The sequence below is a fragment of the Nerophis lumbriciformis genome, linkage group LG03 (assembly GCF_033978685.3).
Source record: "Nerophis lumbriciformis linkage group LG03, RoL_Nlum_v2.1, whole genome shotgun sequence".
Lineage (NCBI taxonomy): Eukaryota > Metazoa > Chordata > Actinopteri > Syngnathiformes > Syngnathidae > Nerophis > Nerophis lumbriciformis.
This window is the reverse complement of record NC_084550.2, coordinates 25,848,470-25,871,200: the sequence shown is the minus strand read 5'-3', so window position 1 is coordinate 25,871,200 and position 22,731 is coordinate 25,848,470. Positions and strand designations below refer to the sequence as shown.

General features: G+C 42.5%; 1 protein-coding gene and 18 non-coding genes across 19 annotated transcripts; 14 read left to right on the top strand and 5 right to left on the bottom strand.

Annotated features, from left to right (window-relative positions):
* Nucleotides 1–482: 482 nt before the first annotated feature.
* LOC133575797 (uncharacterized) lies at nucleotides 483–7,427 on the bottom strand. The gene is made up of 4 exons (XM_061928644.1): nucleotides 7,200–7,427; nucleotides 5,753–6,009; nucleotides 4,259–4,333; nucleotides 483–690 (listed from the first exon to the last, which is right to left on the bottom strand). The coding sequence occupies exons 1-4, from the start codon at nucleotides 7,317–7,319 to the stop codon at nucleotides 612–614; spliced, it is 531 nt and encodes a 176-aa protein (XP_061784628.1). The 5' UTR covers nucleotides 7,320–7,427; the 3' UTR covers nucleotides 483–611.
* A 928-nt stretch (nucleotides 7,428–8,355) lies between these two features.
* On the top strand, nucleotides 8,356–8,428 carry trnaf-gaa (transfer RNA phenylalanine (anticodon GAA)). Its single transcript has one exon. It is a non-coding gene; the product is annotated as a tRNA-Phe (tRNA).
* A 576-nt stretch (nucleotides 8,429–9,004) lies between these two features.
* trnak-uuu (transfer RNA lysine (anticodon UUU)) lies at nucleotides 9,005–9,077 on the bottom strand. Its single transcript has one exon. It is a non-coding gene; the product is annotated as a tRNA-Lys (tRNA).
* A 431-nt stretch (nucleotides 9,078–9,508) lies between these two features.
* Nucleotides 9,509–9,581, top strand: trnaf-gaa (transfer RNA phenylalanine (anticodon GAA)). The gene has a single exon. It is a non-coding gene; the product is annotated as a tRNA-Phe (tRNA).
* Nucleotides 9,582–9,999: 418 nt separating this feature from the next.
* Nucleotides 10,000–10,072, bottom strand: trnar-acg (transfer RNA arginine (anticodon ACG)). The gene has a single exon. It is a non-coding gene; the product is annotated as a tRNA-Arg (tRNA).
* A 909-nt stretch (nucleotides 10,073–10,981) lies between these two features.
* trnay-gua (transfer RNA tyrosine (anticodon GUA)) lies at nucleotides 10,982–11,068 on the top strand. Its single transcript is given in 2 exon segments — nucleotides 10,982–11,018; nucleotides 11,033–11,068. It is a non-coding gene; the product is annotated as a tRNA-Tyr (tRNA).
* A 929-nt stretch (nucleotides 11,069–11,997) lies between these two features.
* Nucleotides 11,998–12,069, top strand: trnah-gug (transfer RNA histidin (anticodon GUG)). Its single transcript has one exon. It is a non-coding gene; the product is annotated as a tRNA-His (tRNA).
* A 495-nt stretch (nucleotides 12,070–12,564) lies between these two features.
* Nucleotides 12,565–12,637, top strand: trnaf-gaa (transfer RNA phenylalanine (anticodon GAA)). The gene has a single exon. It is a non-coding gene; the product is annotated as a tRNA-Phe (tRNA).
* A 616-nt stretch (nucleotides 12,638–13,253) lies between these two features.
* Nucleotides 13,254–13,340, top strand: trnay-gua (transfer RNA tyrosine (anticodon GUA)). The gene is given in 2 exon segments: nucleotides 13,254–13,290; nucleotides 13,305–13,340. It is a non-coding gene; the product is annotated as a tRNA-Tyr (tRNA).
* Nucleotides 13,341–14,443: 1,103 nt separating this feature from the next.
* trnay-gua (transfer RNA tyrosine (anticodon GUA)) lies at nucleotides 14,444–14,530 on the bottom strand. The gene is given in 2 exon segments: nucleotides 14,444–14,479; nucleotides 14,494–14,530. It is a non-coding gene; the product is annotated as a tRNA-Tyr (tRNA).
* A 746-nt stretch (nucleotides 14,531–15,276) lies between these two features.
* On the top strand, nucleotides 15,277–15,349 carry trnaf-gaa (transfer RNA phenylalanine (anticodon GAA)). The gene has a single exon. It is a non-coding gene; the product is annotated as a tRNA-Phe (tRNA).
* An 816-nt stretch (nucleotides 15,350–16,165) lies between these two features.
* Nucleotides 16,166–16,273, bottom strand: trnay-gua (transfer RNA tyrosine (anticodon GUA)). The gene is made up of 2 exons: nucleotides 16,237–16,273; nucleotides 16,166–16,201 (listed from the first exon to the last, which is right to left on the bottom strand). It is a non-coding gene; the product is annotated as a tRNA-Tyr (tRNA).
* Nucleotides 16,274–17,910: 1,637 nt separating this feature from the next.
* On the top strand, nucleotides 17,911–17,983 carry trnar-acg (transfer RNA arginine (anticodon ACG)). Its single transcript has one exon. It is a non-coding gene; the product is annotated as a tRNA-Arg (tRNA).
* Nucleotides 17,984–19,167: 1,184 nt separating this feature from the next.
* On the top strand, nucleotides 19,168–19,239 carry trnah-gug (transfer RNA histidin (anticodon GUG)). Its single transcript has one exon. It is a non-coding gene; the product is annotated as a tRNA-His (tRNA).
* A 608-nt stretch (nucleotides 19,240–19,847) lies between these two features.
* On the top strand, nucleotides 19,848–19,920 carry trnaf-gaa (transfer RNA phenylalanine (anticodon GAA)). Its single transcript has one exon. It is a non-coding gene; the product is annotated as a tRNA-Phe (tRNA).
* Nucleotides 19,921–20,568: 648 nt separating this feature from the next.
* trnay-gua (transfer RNA tyrosine (anticodon GUA)) lies at nucleotides 20,569–20,655 on the top strand. Its single transcript is given in 2 exon segments — nucleotides 20,569–20,605; nucleotides 20,620–20,655. It is a non-coding gene; the product is annotated as a tRNA-Tyr (tRNA).
* Nucleotides 20,656–21,114: 459 nt separating this feature from the next.
* Nucleotides 21,115–21,187, top strand: trnaf-gaa (transfer RNA phenylalanine (anticodon GAA)). The gene has a single exon. It is a non-coding gene; the product is annotated as a tRNA-Phe (tRNA).
* Nucleotides 21,188–21,676: 489 nt separating this feature from the next.
* On the top strand, nucleotides 21,677–21,763 carry trnay-gua (transfer RNA tyrosine (anticodon GUA)). The gene is given in 2 exon segments: nucleotides 21,677–21,713; nucleotides 21,728–21,763. It is a non-coding gene; the product is annotated as a tRNA-Tyr (tRNA).
* A 605-nt stretch (nucleotides 21,764–22,368) lies between these two features.
* trnay-gua (transfer RNA tyrosine (anticodon GUA)) lies at nucleotides 22,369–22,455 on the top strand. The gene is given in 2 exon segments: nucleotides 22,369–22,405; nucleotides 22,420–22,455. It is a non-coding gene; the product is annotated as a tRNA-Tyr (tRNA).
* The last annotated feature ends 276 nt before the right edge of the window (nucleotides 22,456–22,731 follow it).

Genomic DNA, 22,731 nt, shown 5'->3' with positions numbered 1-22,731 from the left:
TCTCACGATCCACTCTTCCCTCACTCGTGAACAAGACTCCGAGGTACTTGAACTCCTCCACTTGGGGCAGGGTCTCCTCCCCAACCCGGAGATGGCACTCCACCCTTTTCCGGGCGAGAACCATGGACTCCGACTTGGAGGTGCTGATTCTCATCCCAGTTGCTTCACACTCGGCTGCGAACCGATCCAGCGAGAGCTGAAGATCCTGGCCAGATTACCGCAGATGAATATTTAGACAGTATTTTCTCATACTTTGAGGATTGTAGACACAATTGGATATGGTTTAATGGATACAAGGAAACACAAATAAGCATCGAGTCAACTTGTGTTTCGCTACTTTAACTGCAGGACCGACACAAACACGATGTTGCCAAACACTGATAATGCCAATTGCAACATTTTTGGCGGTTTTGTGGTGCATGAAATACTAATATTTTGTTGCTTTTCTGTATTTCACTGTTTATATAAACCAACCATTTAACTATTCATGTTAGGGAGTAAGCAAACATAATTACCAAATAATTCACTGCACATGATTCATCTTCAGTGGGTTAGGACTAAACCATTAGATTGTTGAAGGATTCTTCAACGCAGCTCCTCTTGCTATGGTCTCAATGGCGGGGCTCTGAGACGAACTGTGGGTGGATGACGTAACGAGCCGCCTGGCGGGGCTTCACCACGTGGAAACAGCTGTTGAGACACCAATGTGGTACAAAAAATGGCGGTTAAAGTCCGTTGGTTAACAATGATCTACATTGCTTGGCCATTCCATTAAGGACAACTGAACAATCTGATGAGAACCGATAAAATACATTCCAAGATTACCCTGACAGTTTAAAGATTGAGACTTATTTTAGAGTTGTGGACCTAAAAATGTAAAACCCCTCCCAAAATATACACAAAAGTGATTTTAGGCTTGTTTTCTAACGAGTTTAGCACATTTTGCAACGCCCACTTTCAGCTCCAAAATGTATAGGCAGGCCAGTTCCAACCTGCTGACGTCACCCGCAGAAGCCAGGAAGCAACTTCATATTGTTTTTTTCATGTGAAATCATGTCGTTTTTGTGCACAATTTGAAGGACTGATCAAATTTGCCTGCCAGATCAGTAGCAGCCTCAACGGGAGAAAGACCGAGTCAGAACCCGTGGAAAACAGAGGAAAAAAAGAGCAAATTCGGCCCTAAAAAACAAGAGAAACAGAAGGTAAGTGTTCTATTTTGCGTCCTCTTCTACTGATGTTTTCCTAAAGATGCTAAAGGGAATACTGAAAGAACGTGAAGTGAATTGTATTTATATAGCGCTTTTCTCTAGTGACTCAAAGTGCTTTTACATAGTGAAAGCCAATATCTAAGTTACAGTTAAACCAGTGTGGGTGGCACTGGGAGCAGGTGGGTAAAGTGTCTTGCCCAAGGACACAATGACTAGGATGGCGGAAGCAGGGATGGAACCTGGAACCCTCAAGTTGCTGGCACGGCCACTTTACCAACCGATATGTAACTGCACCGCCCGGTCAGGGTTGACCGCGCCTCCTTCAGGGCCACGGTCGTTTCAAGTCCACGATTGATGGCTAACTGGCGCCCTTCAAAAGAGCAGATTCGGCCCTCAAAAATGAGAGAAACAGAAGGTAAGTCGCCAGTGTTCTATTTTGTGTCCTCTTCTACTGATGTTTTCCTAAAGATGCTAGAGGGAATACTGAAAGAACATGGTGATGTGTAACTGCACCGCCCAGTCAGGGTTGGCCGCCTCCTTCAGGGCCACGGTCGTTTCAAGTCCACGATTGAGGGCGAATTGGTGCCCTTCATCTTTGTTGGGAGAATCTGAATGCAAAATTTCAGACTCGAAATTTGGAAGGAGTCTTAATTAAGTTGCAGTGGTTCTTTTTATGATCCTAACCTTGAAGGAGAAGGTTTTTGGTCCCAGTTTGGATGCAAAAACATTAATAATTCAAAGACTCAAGTCAAATGTGATCCCGGAAATCAGGAGCACACTCAAAGGGAGAAAAACTGAGTCAGAACCCGCGGAAAACAGAGAAAAAAAGCGCAGATTCGGCCCTCAAATATGAGAGAAACAGAAGGTAAGTCGCAACTGTTTTCTATTTTGTGTCCTCTTCTACTGATGTTTTCCTAAAGATGCTAGAGGGAATACTGAAAGAACATGGCGATGTGTAACTGCACCGCCCGGTCGGGGTTGGCTGCCTAAATGCAAAATCTCAGACTAGAAATTTGGAAGGAGTCTTAAAAAAAGGAGTTTAATTTGCAGTGGTCGTTTTAATGATTCTAACCTTGAAGGAGAAGGTTTTTGGTCGCAGTTTACATGCAAAAAAATTTATAATTAAAAGACTCAAGTCAAATGTCATCCTGAAAATCAGGAGCACCCTCGAAGGGAGAAAAACTGAGCCAGAACCTGCGAAAAACAGAGCAAAAAGAAAGGTAAGCCGCTAGTATTCTGTTTTGTGTCCTCTTCTACTGATTTTGAGGACAAAAATAAGTTTTTCATTTGGAATAAGGCTGTAACGTAGCAAAATGTGGAAAAAAGTGACCATTGTTTTAATGATTCTGACTTTGACGAAGAAGGGTCGCGGGTTTGGATGGAAAAAAATGTGGACGACTCAAGCCAAATGCGATCCCGAAAATCAGTTGCAGCCTCAACGGGAGAAAGACCGAGTCAGAACCCGCGGAAAACAGAGAAAAAAGTGCAGATTTGGCCCTCAAAAACGAGAGAAACAGAAGGTAAGTCGCTAGTGTTCTATGTTGTGTCCTCTTCTACTGATGTTTTCCTAAAGATGCTAAAGGGAATACTGAAAGAACATGGTGATCTGTAACTACACCGCCCGGTCAGGGTCGGCCGCCTCCTTCAGGGCCACGGTCGTTTCAAGTCCACGATTGAGGGTTAACTGGCGCCCTTCATCTTCGTCGGGAGAATCCGAATGCAAAATCTCAAGACTTCAAATTTGGAATTAGTCTAAAAATAAGGAGTTTAATTTGCAGTAGTCGTTTTAATGATTCTAACCTTTTGGTCGCAGTTTAAATGTAAACAAAAATAATAGTTAAAAGACTCAAGTCAAATGTGATCCCGGAAAATCAGGAGCGCCCTCGAAGGGAGGAAAAACTTAGTCAGAACCTGCGGAAAAACAGAGCAAAAAGAAAGGTAAGCCACTAGTATTCTGTTTTGTGTCCTCTTCTACTGATTTTGAGGACAAACATGCAATGACATGCCCATCCATCCATCCATTTTCTACCGCTTGTCCCTTTCGGGGTCGCGGGAGGAAACATAATAATTTTGCATGCTTTTATCCACACTGTCCATGCGGGGAAATGGGCTCTGGTTCTGTAGATGACGTCACACCAAGAGGGGGCGGCAAATCGAGTTTGGCGATAGAACCGGGGTGGCGTTCCAAATACACTTAGTTAAAAGTTACTTAAAAACCTGGGCATGACGTTAAAAGTGCATCCGGCAGTGGAGGCTCCTCTATGGGGTCTTGGGGCACTAGGAGGTTAACCCCTTTACTACTGTTACCCCAGGTACCTGACTGCCCCCTAGCCAGGGATACGGTGAAGACCTCAACGGCGGCGCAGGCGGAAGACGGTAGATGTAAGAACCACCACAACGGCTGCAATGACGGAAGAAGGCACCCCCACATCCATGTGGGCCCAGTTATGGGGAAATAACAACCCAAGACCTCAACGGTGGAACAGGCGGAGGATGATTGCTAACCCTATGGAGCGTCACAACGGCTGGGATGGCAGAAGAAGGCTGCAGCAGAAAAGGGTCCCCAGTCGTCTTGGACTCCGTGCCACTGGACCCTGACCCGGTTCTGTCAAGGATCGTGTGGTGACTGTCTGTGTGCCAATCTCCCCACGTTAAACTAAGTCACGCACAGGCATCCTCCATAAAGGGATACACCCCTACCAGGAGGACCGTTATACTCGCTTCGAGTGACCGCCGATGATGACTTAAAAACTTATAGATAATACGAAAAATGGCTGCCAGATTTACTTTCAGGAGCAAAAAATACATCAAGAACATTTGTTAGTGAAATTTCGGTCATCTGGACATTATGAGTAAATGGACGTAAGCGATATTTTGCACCAGTTTATATAATTGTGTAAAACCGGAAACCGTCAAAATTCAATTCTGATCTGTGCTCATAATACTTAAAAATCACCAAAGACGTCCGGCCAGAAAAAGAACGGTTCAGATGCTTTGCGTCCCTAATGAGTACTGTGAGTTAAGTACAAGTCTATCATGTTATACAAGACCTCGATGTTGTTTGCTGAGCTGGAAGACTATCACGAATATCGGATTTTTTCCACGGATGTAGGCCTCCATGTTTCCTGTGAAAAACAGAAGTTGAAAGGGGAAGATCACTTGAGTTCTGCACGAAAACCCTTAAAGGGGAACATTATCACCAGACCTATGTAAGCGTCAATATATACCTTGATGTTGCAGAAAAAAGACCATATATTTTTTTAACCGATTTCCGAACTCTAAATGGGTGAATTTTGGCGAATTAAACGCCTTTCTAATATTCGCTCTCGGAGCGATGACGTCACAACGTGGCGTCACATCGGAAAGCAATCCGCCATTTTCTCAAACACCGAGTCAAATCAGCTCTGTTATTTTCCGTTTTTTTGACTGTTTTCCGTACCTTGGAGACATCATGCCTCGTCGGTGTGTTGTCGGAGGGTGTAACAACACGAACAGGGACGGATTCAAGTTGCACCAGTGGCCCAAAGATGCGAAAGTGGCAAGAAATTGGACGTTTGTTCCACACACTTTACCGACGAAAGCTATGCTCCGACAGAGATGGCAAGAATGTGTGGATATCCTGCGACACTCAAAGCAGATGCATTTCCAACGATAAAGTCAAAGAAATCTGCCGCCAGACCCCCATTGAATCTGCCGGAGTGTGTGAGCAATTCAGGGACAAAGGCCCTCGGTAGCACGGCAAGCAATGGCGGCAGTTTGTTCCCGCAGACGAGCGAGCTAAACCCCCTATCGACCCTAGCTTCCCTGGCCTGCTGACATCAACTCCAAAACTGGACAGATCAGCTTTCATGAAAAGAGCGCGGATGAAAGTATGTCTACAGAATATATTAATTGATGAAAATTGGGCTGTCTGCACTCTCAAAGTGCATGTTGTTGCCAAATGTATTTCATATGCTGTAAACATAGTTCATAGTTGTTAGTTTCCTTTAATGCCAAACAAACACATACCAATCGTTGGTTAGAAGGCGATCGCCGAATTCGTCCTCGCTTTCTCCCGTGTTGCTGGCTGTCGTGTCGTTTTCGTCGGTTTCGCTTGCATACGGTTCAAACCGATATGGCTCAATAGCTTCAGTTTCCTCTTCAATTTTATTTTCCCTACCTGCCTCCACACTACAACCATCCGTTTCAATACATGCGTAATCTGTTGAATCGCTTAAGCCGCTGAAATCCGAGTCTGAATCCGAGCTAATGTCGCTATAGCTTGCTGTTCTTTCCGCCATGTTTGTTTGTGTTGGCATCACTATGTGACGTCACAGGAAAATGGACGGGTGTATATAACAATGATTAAAATCAGGCACTTTGAAGCTTTTTTTAGGGATATTACGTGATGGGTAAAATTTCGAAAAATATAATAGGGCCACTGGGAACTGATTTTTAATGGTTTTAACCTTTCTGAAATTGTGATAATGTTCCCCTTTAAAATCAAAGTAATGAATTGTGGTTTTTGAACGCTCGAAATGTAGTTTAAGGTGGTAAAAGATCACCTCGCTGAGTGGACCTGGACACAGGCGGGGAATGGTTGTTTCTGCAGGTCTTGCACTGCGGGTGGGTTTATGGCGGGCATGTGTTGGGGTCTCCTCGGGCCCGCAGCGTCGACGGGACAAGTCTTGACCGGACTATAGGATGACAAAAGCCTGACAGGGGGGAGGAAGGGACGGCCAGTGAACACGGGACATGTAGGTTGAAGGGGTCTGTGCCATGGTTTGGTACAGGTCTTTAGATTACGTGGAAAAAGAAAATCCTGCCAAAGCAACCAGACAAAACATAAACTAGAGTTTATAACCTGACTTTTTATTGGCAGTTTATTCCATTCATGTGCAGAATAAGAACTATCTCTGGGCTCTGCTGTCTGACCTGAGACTGCAGATCTCAGAGGCCTACTGGGTTTAGCATTTCAAAGATGTATTCTGGACCTCAACAATTCAGTGATTTATAGACCGACACTATGTTGCCAAAAGTATTTGGCTACCCATCCAAATGATTAGAATCAGGTGTCCTAATCACTTGCCCGGCCACAGGTGTATCAAATCAAGCACTTAGGCATGGAGACTGTTTCTACAAACATTTGTGAAAGAATGGGCCGCGCTCAGTGATTTCCAGCGTGGAACTGTCATTGGATGCCACCTGTGCAACAAATCCAGTCGTGAAATTTTCTCGCTCCTAAATATTCCAAAGTCAACTGTGTAAGAAAATGGAAGAGTTTGGGAACAACAGCAACTCAGCCACCAAGTGGTAGGCCATGTAAACTGACAGAGAGGGGTCAGCGGATGCTGAAGCGCATAGTGCAAAGACTTGTCAGTTGCTACAGAGCTCCAAACTTCATGTGACCTTACAATTAGCCCACGTACAGCACGCAGAGAGCTTCATGGAATGGGTTTCCATAGCCGAGCAGCTGTATTTCGTGCCTTTCTCACCATTTCCAGAACTAAATTGGGTGCCAAAAGTTGACCGACTTGTCAGGTTATGTCCTCAGCCTTCTACTATCAAGGTGAGAGGCAAAATTTGTGATCTGAAATTACATTTCACTAACTCGGAGGCGAGAAAGCAGCTCACCGGCCGATAATATCAGTATAGCATCACAAGCTAGTTCGCTCTTGCTGATCACGATGGTGCTATAAATAGTTTGTCTGCGTTAGCACTTGTAATAACAATATCACTAACACGCGGTTAATATTCAAGTCACAAAATTAAATGGAGTATTGTTGGCAGTTTTTGGATGGTAATTTAAGAGGTCTTTATGGTCGGAATAGAGTACCCCCCGCTTCCATTGACTCCACAGTAAGTGGACTTGTATTTACGTCTCTTATAATGATTGTGAACGATAGACAAAAATTCCACAAAAAGTGCAATAACCCTAAAAGTTATTCTGAACTACAGAGTTAAAATCCTGAGAACATGTGTGTGGTAGGAATCGTCTGCTCTGCATCTTACCGGCTTTGGCTGAGGGTTGTTCCTCCTGTGGGCAGAAGTCGGTCGAAGTGGCGTTCGCTCCACCCGCCCGGGCGAGGCAAACTGTTCCCTGTACACGGTGAGGTAGCGCTGCGAAGTCATTGCCCGCTTGAAGCCAACTGAAACTCCCACTGCTTCTCTCTCTCTTAAGTTCTCTCTGGGCTACCTAAAAGTCTTGCTCACCCTTTTGTTCCTGTGTCACTTTGTTGCTCCACCCTTTTGCTCATGTCACTTTCTTTGATTTTTCTAAGGTATGCTGTGTCCCGTTTGTCACTGAAAATGTTCAACTTACCAACAAAACAAAAATGTATGCAGCCTTTGCGTTTGGACACCTCTGTCCTTAACTCGAGACTCTGTTCAGCCCCCTGCTGAGACACACATACTTGGGGGGGTCACTGGTATGACCGACTTCCTTCCACCGGGAAGCACAAACTGGATCTAAACCACACAACTCAGCTGCTCTTAGCTGATGAGAGGATTTACATCCTTTCAGCCTCATCAGAGCTGATAAGTTGGATGTGTTGGGTGATGTTTCCCACTCAAATTGTGGCTCCCGTCACACGGGCATCAATAATTGACCAAGCACTGCAGGGTGCCTTTAGTGTATCCACTACCTACGCTGACACAGACAATTGGGTTTTGGACTTGAATAATTGAAGTCTTACTGGCAAGAAATGGGGAATCTTTAATAACCCCCCCGGAAGAAAACTCTTGTCCATTTGTCACAGTGCTAGTGGTGAAATGGTTAACACATCTGAGAACCAAGCAGAAGCTTCTAGGTTTGACTCCTGCCTATTGAAAGCTATTTACTCCCTTATAAATGATTCCTCATTTGTAAAGAATACATATGCATTTGTGAAATTAGCAGCATAGGCAGTGGTATATTTTTCCACCTCCGGGCAGAATGGAATACCTTAGAACAGGGGTGTCCAAACTACTTTTCTGACAGCTGAAAATTTGCCGCCATCTGGTGGACAATGTGAGTAAATGAGCATGAATTGGAGGGAGGATTTTTCCCTGTAAAAATGAGGGCCCAAGAGTGACTATAATTTCCACAAAATGTAAGCAAAGTTGTAACAAAATTACTTCTTTTTTAATAGTAATTAGTGAAAAAGAGAACCCACAACTTATTGGTACAGCTGGAATAGCTCAGGTGGGAGAGCGTCAGACTGAAGATCTGAAGGTCCCTGGTTCGACCCCGGGTTTCAGCACAGCGCGGCGCAGCACTGGCTTCTTCTTGGTTGGATTTACTAATACGATTTCTGTGGCTCTGACACTACTGAAATGGTCTCCCTGACCTGCCAGTCTTGCTGAGACCCTGACATGCTCAGTCATGGAGCATCAGACATTCTTTTTGAGTTTCTGGGATTCAAGTCCCTGTTCTGCTGACCAATAATAGGCTCTAAGATCCCCATGCAAAGGCCTCTATACAACCCTTAAAACTTAGCAACAGGGCAGACCTTGGTTACATTTGAAAAAGTGAACCCAAAAACTATTGGTACTGCTGACGTAAGGGGGTATCTACCACACTTACAGAAAAACAATTACCACAACTTGTTCATACAGGTACACTGTCTAACAATTTGAGTTTAAGAGATTGCGTTTAAACTTTCAGATGATGGTTTAACGCTCTCCCACCAGAGCTAAAGTGGATGTAAGGCATCTCTTTGGTTTCAGTTTTTCAAATGAAATACAGAATAAACTACTCAAATTAAAAACAGGTTACAGGACTGCTGCAAGGGGGAAAAGGGAAGCCTTTGCAGAAATTTAAAGAAGTTAGCATCAGCCACCTGAATAGGGACTTGAACCCTGGACCCTCAGATTAAAAGTCTGATGCCCTGCCAACTGAGCTACCCAGGCTCTTTTCAATGCTGATTTTCCCAATGTCTGAGAGAACAGCTATATTGGCAATCTCAGATGAAAGTTAATTAGTTAAGATGTTCCAGCTGGGAACTGTCAAAACTCAAGCTCATCATTGACAGCTAAGCTAATTTTACATTTCACCAATAAAGAACATTTAGACTAAAAAAGCTACTCTCCCGAAGTTGACAACCCTGAGCAGGATTTAACTTGGATGCTCCCCAGAATTTTGCCAACAGTATTTGCTTGATTTTTTACAGACCGCAAAATGCTCAGTCATGGAGCATGAGACATTCTTTTTGAGTTTCCGCGATTCTAGTACCTTTAATAGGCTCTGAAATCCCCATGCAAAGGCCTCCTTCCAGCCCTCAAAAGTCACAGGGCAGACCTTGGTTACATTTGAAAAAGTTAACCCAAAAATGGCAGTGACGGCTGAAATCGCTCAGTTGGTAGAACGTCAGACTGAAGATCTGAAGGTCCTTGATTCTAATCCGGGTTTCAGCACATATTGGTATATTGACTACCTCAGATGAAAGTGAATTAGTAAGAATGTTCATGCTGGGAACTGTCAAATGTAAACCTCATTATTGACACTTAAGCCAGTTTTACATCGTCATCAACGACGGGTTTGACCAAAAAAGAAGCTCCTCTCCCAAAGTTGCCAACTCTGAAGGTCCCTGGTTCGACCCTGGATTTCAGCAGAACTCTGTGTTCTTCTTTGCCAGTTGTTTTTACTAATAAGCCTTCTGTGGCTCTTACACTACTGAAATGGTCTCCCTAACCTGCCAGCCTTGCTGGTGGAATCCTAGCATTAGTTGTCACACACCTTTCCATCATTTTTAATTCGGACAACCGTTACATTAAATAACCTCCCCTAAAAAATGGCACTGAGTTTTGTTTCAGTTCAATTAACAAAGATCAACGAGCTAGCCAGGAATTGAACCTAGAATCTTCTGATCCGTAGTCAGACGCGTTATCCATTGCGCCACTAGCCCCATGGGCAGATATAACTTATCTCTAGGACAGGTTGTATATCGTAAATATTTTAGGCCAAAGCAACACAGTTTATGTTAGGCTTAATACTAAAACGGGGCTTTACTGACCGCTTTTGTTGGACTTTAAAATCTAGTGGCCTTCTATTTGTTGCAGCCTGTGCCTTCATCAGCTCTACCTGCTGCAGCTTGGACGTCCACTAACCTCAGCCTGGCCTTCCACTGTCTCCGGCCGGCATGATTGCTAGCCTCCGCCTGGCTTTTCACCTGCCATAGCCTGGATGTCTGCCCGCTTCAGTCTGGCCTTGTTCTGGCTATAGCCTGGGCCTCTGTTAGACTTAGCTTGGCTTTCAAACTGCTGCAGCCTGGGCCTCTGGATTTAGAATCATCCCTCAGAACTGCTGGCACAGCTTGTCAGCCATGAGATTTCCCTAAATTTTCTTCTGGTCCTTTCCCTTCACTTTCCAGATTCATACAGCTATTATGGTTCCTATTTTGTGTCAACCTCAAGACAGAAGACATTTCTTTGATTCTTTATTGTTTGTCTTAACATACTTCCAAATATCCTTGCCAAGGAGGGGCAGCAAGGTGGACAAAAGCATATGAGGAGAGTGACCATCTTCAGAGAATGTGCCGGACATTTTTAGACAACCCGGCCTTCTCTCCAGCGCCATTAGAACAAAACAACATTGGATGACTTAGCCCTTTAAAACGGAAGAGCCGAGCTAACTTGTCCCGTTACCCGGATTCTTTGGCTGTCTTGCGGTAGTTGACTGCTGGACCAGAACCAAAATCTGCCAATTGTATGATAGATGTTGATATGATAGATAGATGTTTACTTTAAGGGGAACAAATGTACTGCCATGTTTTAGTCCGTCTAATGTACTGTAGAAGCTGATGCCCACATCAGACTCTTCGATAGCTCAGTTGGTAGAGTGGAGGACTGTAGTTGCTCGTGCTGAAATCCTTAGGTCGCTGGTTCAAATCCGGCTCAAAGGATCACCCATTCAATTTTTATATGATGTCATTCAAAAAAGAATCAAAATACTGTCTGACATCCTAAGGACGTCTGTATAAACCATTACCGCTCGGACCTGGACCTCTATCAGGTATGCTAATGTCCAATGTTAACACCACCACAACACAACAAAACTTACCCTTCTTTGTGCAACTTCAAATGTCGAACAAAGTTGGAAGTTGTTGCGTCTCCGTCTGTAATATTCGAACTGCGTGATTTGCATACGGCAATTCGTTTTTTGTTGACCAAGTCGTAGTTTTTATACCCGAACGAAACCAACTTTAACATAATTGTTTATCACTGGCACGTTGTTGGACCAACTCTAGTTCATTGGTTGTCCTGCAATTTGATTGGATGAATGCTGTGTGATGAAAACAACGTAGTTCTAATTTGATTGGCTGTTGTACTGACAGCACACCAGCTGACAGGAACAACACGCTGATAGACAGACGAAGAAAATGAAAAATACGGAGCACTCCCAAATAACTTTTTAAGCTTTGGATTTTGGGGAAAGTGGCAAGTCATGTCAAGTCATGTCAAGTCAAAAGGCTCAAGTCCAAGTGAAGTCACAAGTCATTGATGTTAAAGTCTAAGTCGAGTTGCAAGTCTCTTTACATTTTGTCAAGTCGAGTCTAAAGTCATCAAATTCATGACTCGAGTCTGACTCGAGTCCAAGTCATGTGACTCGAGTCCACACCTCTGCCTGAGAATACAATGACCTGGATGAATGAGGAAGTCCATTGACTTTATTTGTTGGATGAGACAGAAATGTCCCCAGAACATTAGGTATTAGCACACTGAATGAGATTCTCTTCCATGATGTCGTTCAAACAGAATGTGGCTTGAGCAGATGGTTTAACATTAGACATCAGGAGAGCAAACACATTATCAATCAGGATGAGTAGCTACAGCCGTGATCGTATAGTGGTTAGTACTCTGTGTTGTGGCCGCAGCAACCCCGGTTCGAATCCGGGTCATGGCACTTTATCCTTTTTTTGATGATGATTTTTGAAAAAGAGGTGTCTTGTTCCGTATGGTAAGTAGTTGAACAAGATGTTATAAGCTCAGTCAATAAATCAATACTTATATAATATCGTCTTTGTTATAAAAAACATTAATACATAACAACAACATATTTTGAAGCATAGTTCATCTACACTTGAAGACTTAATTTTTAGCCTCCTAAGAACTTTTGAAAATTTCTGAAAAATCTGCCAAATGTTTGCAATAATCATAACATTCTTGGTAGTAAAACATTCTTCAGAAATATTTAGGTACATTTTTTAGAGACCCTGAAATAGTCAGTCATAGAGCATCAGACTTTCTTTTTTAGTTCCCGGGATTCAAGTACCTGTTCTGCTGACCAATACTAGGCTCTGACACCTCCTTGGAAAGGCCTCCTTCCAGCCCTCAAAAGTCGCCAACAGGGCAGACCTTGGTTGCATTTGAAAAAGTGAACCCAGAACACATTTGTACAGCTGAAATAGCTCAGTTGGGAGAGTGTCAGACTGAAGATCTGAAGGTCCCTGGTTCAAACCCGGGTTTCAGCACATCTCTGTGTTATTCTTCACCATTTGTATTTACTATTAAGCCATACATACTGAAATTGTCCCCCTGACCTGCCAACCTTGCTATTGGAATCCTAACATCAGTTGTCACACACCTTTCCCTCATTGTTAATTTGGACAACCGTTACGTTGTTTAACTGACCCTTACATAACTTGAAACTGAGAGTAATAAAGCTGGGCTCAGTGTGACGTGAAGGTGCATCTAACACACCTAAAGCAAAAGATTTACCACAACTTGTTCATACAGGCACACTGTCTAACAAATGGAGTTTCAGGTAATGCTTTTAAACCTTCACAGTGCGAATACAAACTTTTTTGTTCCGCCGCCACCCACACTTCTCCTAAACCTATCACCGCGCTGAGTTCATCTTTCTGTGGCCAATCACGTGACTGGATCCGCCTTTTCAAACAACTATCAAATCCAATTCCAGCTTTTGTCCGCCCAATCACAGCACAAAGTTAGTTTTTTAGCATCTCTCGTGTACTGTAGTGGCTGGTTCTTCCATTATTACCTTTTATTACAAATGTCTGCAACTCTGTCCAATGGTTAATTAGATTTTTAGTAAATTGAATTCCTTAATGAAGACTGACAGCAGGACCTTCGATAGCTCAGTTGGTAGAGCGGAGGACTGTAGTTGCTAATGCTGACATCCTTAGGTCGCTGGTTCAACTCCGCCTCAAAGGATCCCTTAATTGTTTTTATGTGACGTCATTCAAAAAAGAATCATAATAATGTTTGACATCCTAAGGAATGAAATGGTCTCCCTGACCTGCCAGCTTTGCTAGCGGAATCGTAGCGTCAGTTGTCACACACCTTTCCATCATTTTTAATTCGGACAACCGTTACGTTAAATAACCTCCCCCAGAAAATGGCACTGAGTTTTGTTTCAGTTCAATTAAAAAAAGATCAACGAGCTAGCCAGGAGTTGAACCTAGAATTTTCTGATCCGTAGTCAGATGCATTATCCATTGCGCCACTAGCCCTATGGGCAGACATAACTTACTCTAGGACTCTAGGTATATCGTAAATATTTTAGGCCAAAGCAACACAGTTTATGTTAGGCTTAATACTAAAACGGGGCTTTACTGACCGCTTTTGTTGGACTTTAAAATCTAGTGGCCTTCTATTTTTTGCAGCCTCGGCCTTCACCAGCTCTACCTGCTGCAGCTTGGACGTCCACTAACCTCAGTCTGGCCTTCCACTGCCTCCAGCCGGCATGATTGCTAGCCTCCGCCTGTCTTTTCACCTGCCATAGCCTGGACGTCTGCCCGCTTCAGTCTGGCCTTGTTCTGGCTATAGCCTCCTTTACCCGGATTCCTTGGCTGTCTTGCGGTAGTTGACTCCTGGACCAGAACCCACCAAACACAGCCCACCGGAGGGCCTCACAAATAAAGGTAAAATACTTATTTTTCTTTTGATTGAGTGGTAATTCTAATATATTTTGGAACGGCGAGTTGCTGCCGTCTTGCACAGGAGTTCAGCTAAGTATTATTGAGTGCGTGTAAAATGTTTTCAGAATCTTTGTGGAGTAAGTTTGAACATAGTAATACACCAACACACACATGGTTAGGGAAAAAGAATAAGTGTCCAACCAAGGTGATATCCTAACTGAATGCAATAAGACCTAAACGGTAGGCCGGCATGCAAGAAACCCACCTGTCTTATAGAGACAGGTATCCATAGAGGCCAAGGTCCTAGCGGTAATGGTTTTGAACGGACGTCCTCAGGATGTCAGACATTATTTTTATTCTTTTTTGAATGACATCACATAAAAATGTAATGGGCAATCCTTCGAGCCGGATTTGAACCAGCGACCTAAAGATTTCAGCATGAGCAACTACAGTCCTCCGCTCTACCAATTGAGCTATCGAAGGGTCTAATGAGACCAACACTGTAGAATTCAATTTATTAGAATTCAGATAACCCTTGTACGGATCTGCACCCGTGTAATTATTTGTAATAATGGAAGCATCAGATCAAATAAGTTTTTCAAATTAAATACAGGTTACAGGACTGCTGTAGGGGGGCAAAATGGATGCTTTTGCAGAAATGTAAATAAGTAACAACAACCATCTGAACAGGGACTTGAACCCTGGACCCTCAGATTAACAGTATGAAGCTATGTCGACTGAGCTACCCAGGCTCTTTTGAATCTAGATTTGCCCAACATCTGAGAGAATAACCATATTGGCAACCTCAGATGAAAGTGAATTAGTTAGGATGTTCAAGCTGGGAACTGTCAAACTCAAGCTCGCCAATTGCTTGAACACAAACCTCATTATTGACAGTTAAGTCAGTTTTATATCATCATCAACAAAGAACGTTTTGAACAAAAAAGAAGCTTCTCTCCTGAATTTGCCAACTCTGAGCTGGATTTAACTTGGATGCTCCCCAAAATTTTGCCAGAAGCATTCAGCTTAATTTTTTAGAGACCCTGAAATGCTCAGTCAAAGAGCGTAAGACATTCTTTTTGAGTTCCCGGGATTCAAGTACCTGTTCTGCTGACCAATACTCGGCTCTGAGATCCCCATGGAAATGCCTCCTTCCAGCCCTCAAAAGTCACCAACAGGGCAGATCTTGGTTCCATTTTGAAAAAGTGAACCCAAAACCGATTTGTAAAGCTTATATAGCTCAGTTGAGAGAGCGTCAGACTGAAGATTTGAAGGTCCCTGGTTCGACCCCGGGTTTCAGCACAACTCTGTGTTATTCTCTGTATTTACTATTAAGCCATATGTGGCTCTTACACAACTGAAATGGTCTCCCTGACCTGCCAACTTTGCTTGTGGAATCTTAACATCAGTTCAATCAATCAATGTTTATTTATATAGCCCTAAATCACAAGTGTCTCAAAGGGCTGCACAAGCCACAACGACATCCTCAGTACAAAGCCCACATCAGTTGTCACACACCTATCCCTCCTTTTTAATTTGGACAACCATTACGTTGTTTAACGGTGTATTGTCCCTCAAGCCAATGTCTGGTCTTGAACTGACCCTTACATAACTTGAAACTGAGAGTAATAAAGCTGGGTTCAGTGTGACATGAAGGTGCATCCAACACACCTACAGCAAAAGATTCACCACAACTTTTTCATACAGGTACACTTTCTAATAGTTGGAGTTTCAGGTAATGCTTTCAAACCTTCACAGTGCGAATACAAACTTTTTTGTTTGAACGACATCATGGAAGAGAATCTCATTCAGTGTGCTAATACATAATGTTCTGGGGACATTTCTGTCTCATCCAACAAATAAAGTCAATGGACGTCCTCATTCATCCAGGTCATTGTATTCTCAGGTCATGAAATGGATTGTTCAGTTTGTCCTAGATGACGTTTGGCTCCTTATACAAGCAGGTTTCATGCTCGCACGGCTTGTTAGCCATGAGAGTGGCCTACATTTTTTCTAGACCTCTCCCTTCACTTCATTGGTTTATACAGACGTCCTTAGGATGTCTGAGGTATTTTAATTCTTTTTTTGAATGACATCATATAAAAATTGAATGGGTGATCCTTCGAGCTGGATTTGAACCAGCGACCTAAGGATTTCAGCCAGCGACCTAAGGATTTCAGCACGAGCAACTACAGTCCCCCGCTCTACCAACTGAGCTATCAAAGGGTCTGATGTGGACATCAGCTTCTACAGTACATTAGACAGACTAAAACATGGCAGTACATTTGTTCCCCTTAAAGTAAACATCTATCTATCATATCAACATCTATCATACAATTGGCAGATTTTGGTTCTGGTCCAGCAGTCAACTACCGCAAGACAGCCAAAGAATCCGGGTAATGGGACAAGTTAGCTCGGCTCTTCCGTTTTAAAGGGCTAAGTCATCCAATGTTGTTTTGTTCTAATGGCGCTGGAGAGAAGGTTGGGTTGTCTAAAAATGTCCGGCACATTCTCTGAAGATGGTCACTCTCCTCATATGCTTTTGTCCACCTTGCTGCCCCTCCTTGGCAAGGATATTTGGAAGTATGTTAAGACAAACAATAAAGAATCAAAGAAATGTCTTCTGTCTTGAGGTTGACACAAAATAGGAACCATAACAGCTGTATGAATCTAGGAAGTGAAGGGAAAGGACCAGTAGAAAATTTAGGGAAATCTCATGGCTGACAAGCTGTCCCAGCAGTTCTGAGGGATGATTCTAAATCCAGAGGCCCAGGCTGCAGCCGTTTGAAAGACAAACTAAGTTGGTTCCATCGGACTCTTCGATAGCTCAGTTGGTAGAGCGGAGGTCTGTAGTTCATCATGCTGAAATCCTTAGGTCGCTGGTTCAGATCCGGCTCAAAAGATCACCTGTTACACTTTTATATGATGTCATTCAAACAATAATCATAGGTACTCTGGTAACATTCAAATTATCTATTTGATGTCATTACAGTATTGGACTTGATGCATGATTTCATATGACTGATGTGTGCTGTTAGTTTATCCCTTGTACTGTTCTGCTGACCAAGACTAGGCTCTGAGACCCCTTGGAAAGGCCTCCTTGCAGCCCTCAAAAGTCACCAACAGGGCAGACCTTGGTACATTTTAAAAAGTGAACCCAAATCTGAATTATATTGCTGAAATAGCTCAGTTGGGAAAGCGTCAGTCTGAAGGTCCCTGGTTCGATCCCGGGTTTCAGCACAACTATGTGTTCTTCTTCATTTCTCCTAAACCTATCACCAGGTAAATTCATCTTTCTGTGGCCGATCACGAAACTGGAACCGCCTTTTCCAATCATTTTCCACGTTTTGTCCGCCCAATCACAGCACGAATACAATTTTTTTAATACAATGCTTTCTTTGTAAATAATAATCAAATGTGTCTTATTTGTCAGGATTCTCTTTGTTAGTAATGCTTCATAGTTATTCAATAAGCATATGCATTTATTATGATAAATATCTATTTTATTTCATTACAGTATTAGCCTTGATTTATGATCTAATATGACTAGTATTATGTGCTTTTGTGCTGTTAGTTTATTTATTGATAAAATTGCAACATAAGCTCAGTCAGTCGATCAATAATATATTGTCATTGTTGTAAACAACAGTTATACATAACAACATTTTGTTGAAGAATAGTACACCTACACTTGAGGGAAAAAGTATTTGCCTCCTAGGAACTATTGAAATGTTCTTAACAATTCCGCCCAATGTTTGCAATATTCATATTATTCTTGGTAGTAAAACATTCTTCAATGACTCATGTTGGTATATTTTCAGATGCACAATAAACATTGTAAATGTAAGATACGTCATCTCATAGGGCTAGTGGCGCAATGGATAACGCGTCTGACTACGGATCAGAAGATTCTAGGTTCAACTCCTGGCTAGCTCGTTGATCTTTGTTGATTGAACTGAAACAAAACTCAATACCTTCTAAACACTGATTTGCCCAACGTCTGAGAGAACAGCCATATTGGCAATCTCAGGTGAAATTGAATTAGTCAGGATGTTCAGTGACAAACTGGGAATTATCAAAGCTCAAGCTTGCCAGTTGCTTGAACCCAAACCTCATTTTTGACAGTCAAGCCAGTTTTACATCATCATCAACAAAGAAGGTTTTGACCAAAAAAGAAGCTCCACTCCCGAAGTTGCCAACTCTAAGCTGGATTTAACTTGGATGCTCCCCAGAATTTTGCCAGAAGCATTTTGCTTAATTTTTTAGAGACCCTGAAATGCTCAGTCATGGAGCGTAAGACATTCTTTTTGAGTTTCCGGGATTCAAGTACCTGTTCTGTTGACCAATACTCCTTCCAGCCCTCAAAAGTCATCGACTCTTTGGCTGTCTTGCGGTAGTTGACTCCTGGACCAGAACCAAAATCTGCCAATTGTATGATAGATGTTGATATGATGGATAGATGTTTACTTTAAGGGGAACAAATGTACTGCCATGTTTTAGTCCATCTAATGTACTGTAGAAGCTGATGTCCACATCTGACCCTTCGATAGCTCAGTTGATAGAGCGGAGGACTGTATTTGCTGATGCTGAAATCCTTAGGTCGCTGGTTCAAAATCGGCACGAATTATCGCCCATCACATTTTTATATGATGTCATTAAAAAAAAATCAAAATACCTCCGACATCCCGAGGACGTCTGTATAAACCATTACCGCTCGGACCTTGGCCTCGATCAGGAATGCTAATGTCCACCATAACACCACCACAACAGCTGTATGAATCTATGAAGTGAAGGGTGAGGTCTAGAAAAATATGTAGGCCACGCTCATGGCTGACAAGCCGTGCCAGCATGAAGCCTGCTTATATAAGGAGCCAAACGTCATCTAGGACAAACTGAACAATCCATTTCATGACCTGAAAATACAATGACCTGGATGAATGAGGACGTCCATTGACTTTATTTGTTGGATGAGACAGAAATGTCCCCAGAACATTAGGTATTAGCACACTGAATGAGATTCTCTTCCATGATGTCGTTCAAACAGAATGTGGCTTGAGCAGATGGTTTAACATTAGACATCAGGAGAGCAAACACATTATCAATCAGGATGGGCAGCTACAGCCGTGATCGTATAGTGGTTAGTACTCTGTGTTGTGGCCGCAGCAACCCCGGTTCGAATCCGGGTCACGGCATATACCCTTTTTTTGATGATGATTTTTGAAAGAGAGGTATCTTGTTCCCTTTGGTAAGTGGTTGAACAAGATGTGAAACCAAGCAGGTACTCTGGCAACATTCAAAATATCTATTTGATGTCATTACAGTATTGGCCTTGATGCATGATTTAATATGACTGATGTGTGCTTTGTGCTGTTAGTTTATCCCTTGGTAAAATTGCATTATAAGCTAAGTCAATCAATACTTTATTGTCTTTGTTATAAACAACATTAATACATAACAACATTTTCTGAAGCATAGTTCATCTACACTTGAAGACTTCATTATTAGCCTCCTAAGAACTTTTGAAAATTTCTGAAAAATCTGCCAATTTGCAATAATCATAACATTCTTGGTAGTAAAACATTCTTCAGAAGCATTTTGCTTCATTTTTTAGAGACCCTGAAATGCTCAGTCTTGGAGCGTAAGACATTCTTTTTGAGTTTCTGGGATTCAAGCACCTGTTCTGCTGACCAATTGTAGGCTCTGAGACCCCTTGGAAAGGCCTCCTTCCAGCCCTCAAAAGTCACCAACAGTGCAGACCTTGGTTACTTTTTAAAAAGTGAACCAAAAACCATTTGGTATAGCTGAAATAGCTCAGTTGGGAGAGTGTCAGACTGAATATCTGAAGGTCCCTGGTTCAAATCATGGTTTCAGCACATCTATGGGTTCTTCTCAACCAGTTGGTTTTACAAAGGAGACTTCTGTGGCTCTTCCTTGACTGAAATGGTCTCCCTGACCTATCAGCCTTACTGGTGGAATCCTAGCATCAGTTGTCACACGCCTTTCTGTCATTTTTAATTTGGACAACTATTACGTTGTTAAATGATGTATTGTCCCTTAAAGCCAATATCTGGTCTTTAACTGACCCTTACCTGTTTCAAACATACATTTGTTGCCTCAGGGGTTTGTCTTGGACTGTATAACTTGAAACTGCGAGTAATAAATCTGGGTTCAGTGTGACATGAAGGTGCATCTAAAACACTTATAGCAAAAGATTAACCACAACTTTTTCATACAAGTAAATCAATCAAATCGGTCAATAAACATTGACGCCTAATAAAGTGACAAAAACAATCGGAGTTAGCATCACTTGACCACTTGATCGAAAGAGACTTTGTCTAGAGTCACTCCTAAATGTTGTCAAGAAGTGTTAATATCATGTCAAAAAGTAAGGCAATCAGTCGGTTTTTACAGTTTTTAGCATCTCTCGTGTACTGTAGAAGCTGGTTCTTCCATTATTACCTTTTATTGCAAATGTCTGCAACTCTCTCAATTGAATTCCTAAAGATAATAAGACAGCAGGATCTTCGATAGCTCAGTTGGTAGAGCGGAGGACTGTAGTTGCTAATGCGGACATCCTTAGGTCGCTGGTTCAACTCCGGCTCGAAGGATACTTTAACTGTTTTTATGTGACGTCATTCAAAAAAAGAATCATAATAATGTCCGACATCCTAAGGAAAAGGGTGGAGTGAGCCATGATCGTATAGTGGTTAGTACTCCGTGTTGTGGTCGAATCCAGGTCACGGCACTTTACCCTTTTTTCAAACTGACCTTTTTTGAAAGAGAGGTATCTTGTTCCCTCTGGTAAGTGGTTGAACAAGATGTGAAACCAAGCAGGTACTCTGGCAACATTCAAAGTGTCTATTTTTTGTCATTACAGTATTGGACTTGATGCATGATTTAATATGACTGATGTGTGCTTTGTGCTGTTAGTTTTTCCCTTGTACTGTTCTGCTGACCAATACTAGGCTCTGAGACCCCTTGGAAAGGCCTCCTTGCAGCCCTCAAAAGTTACCAACAGGGCAGACCTTGGTTACATTTGAAAAAAGGTACCAAAAACAATTTTTATAGCTGAAATATCTCAATTGGGAGAGCGTCAGACTGAAAATCTGAAGGTCTCTGGTTCAGCCCCGGGTTTCAGCACAACTCTGCGTTCTTCTTCATTTCTCCTAAACCTATCAACTATTGAAATGTTCTTAAAAATTCCTCCCAAAGTTTGCAATATTTATATTATTCTTGGTAGTAAAACATTCTTCAATGACTAATTTTGGTATATTTTCAGTTGAAAAATAAACATTCAAAATGTCTTCATAAAAGATTGTCAAAACGTACATGGTCAAAGTTTGAGCTTTAAAAACACTTTTGGGAGTTCAATTAGGTTTGACGCACATAAGATCGGTCAATAAATATTGACGCTTAAGACACACAAAAAAAAAATTCGAGTTAGCATCACTTGAATATTGATCGAAAGAGACTTTGTCTAGAGTCACTCCTAAATCTTGTTAAAAAAGTGTTAATATCATAATGACAAAAAGTAAGTAACTTTTTTTAGTTTTTTTAGCGTCTCTTGTGTACTGTAGAAGCTGGTTCTTTCAGTATTATCTTTTATTCCTAAAAAACATAACAGCAGGACCTTCGATAGCTCAGTTGGTAGAGCGGAGGACTGTAGTTGCTAATGCTGACATCCTTAGGTCGCTGGTTCAACTCCGGCTCAAAGGATCCCTTGACTGTTTTTATGGGATGTCATTCAAAAAAGAATCATAATAATGTGCGTCATCCTAAGGAAAAGGGTGGAGTGCCATCCCCAGGTTGGAGAAGTAATGCGGATGCCCTATCGATCCTTTGTGGTAAAGAAGGAGCTGAGCCGGAAGACAAAGCTCTCAATTTACCGGTCCATCTACGTTCCCATCCTTACCTATGGTCATGAGTTTTGGGTTATGACCGAAAGGACAAGATCACGGGTACAAGCGGCCCAAATGAGTTTCCTCCGCCGGGTGGCGGGTCTCTCCCTTAGAGATAGGGTGAGAAGCTCTGTCATCCGGGAGGAACTTAAAGTAAAGCCTCTGCTCCTCCACATGGAGAGGAGCCAGATGAGGTGGTTTGGGCATCTGGTCAGGATGCCACCCGAACGCCTCCCGAGGGAGGTGTTTAGGGCACGTCCAACCGGTAGGAGGCCATGGGCTGTTGGCTCTGAGATCCCCATGGAAAGGCCTCCTTCCAACCCTCAAAAGTCACCAACTTTCATTACAAATGTCTGCAACTCTGTCCAATGGTTGATTAGATTTTAATCTATGGAATTCACAAAGATTATAAATACAACAGGACCTTCGATAGCTCAGTTGGTAGAGCGGAGGACTGTAGTTGCTAATGCTGACATCCTTAGGTCGCAGGTTCAACTCCGGCTCGAAGGGTCCCTTCACTGTTTTTATGTGACGTCATTCAAAAAAGAATCATAATAATGTCGGACATCCTAAGGGAAAGGGTGGAGTGAGCCATGATCGTATAGTGGTTAATACTCTGTGTTGTGGTCGCAGCGGGTTAAAATCCGGGTCACGGCACTTTACCCTTTTTTCAAACTGACTTTTTTTGAAAGAGAGGTATCTTGTTCCCTCTGGTAAGTGGTTGAACAAGATGTGAAACCAAGCAGGTACTCTGGCAACATTCAAATCATCTATTTGATGTCATTA

What these genes read in the sequence shown, in the direction of transcription:
- LOC133575797 (XM_061928644.1), bottom strand. Translation starts at nt 7,319, where the DNA reads ATGACTTCGCAGCGCTACCTCACCGTGTACAGGGAACAGTTTGCCTCG. An exon ending in ACAACCCTCAGCCAAAGCCG is followed by an intron (nt 6,010 to 7,199) that starts GTAAGATGCAGA and finishes TTGCTTTGGCAG; the next exon opens with GATTTTCTTTTTCCACGTAA. An exon ending in GTCCAGGTCCACTCAGCGAG is followed by an intron (nt 4,334 to 5,752) that starts GTGATCTTTTAC and finishes TGTTTTTCACAG; the next exon opens with GAAACATGGAGGCCTACATC.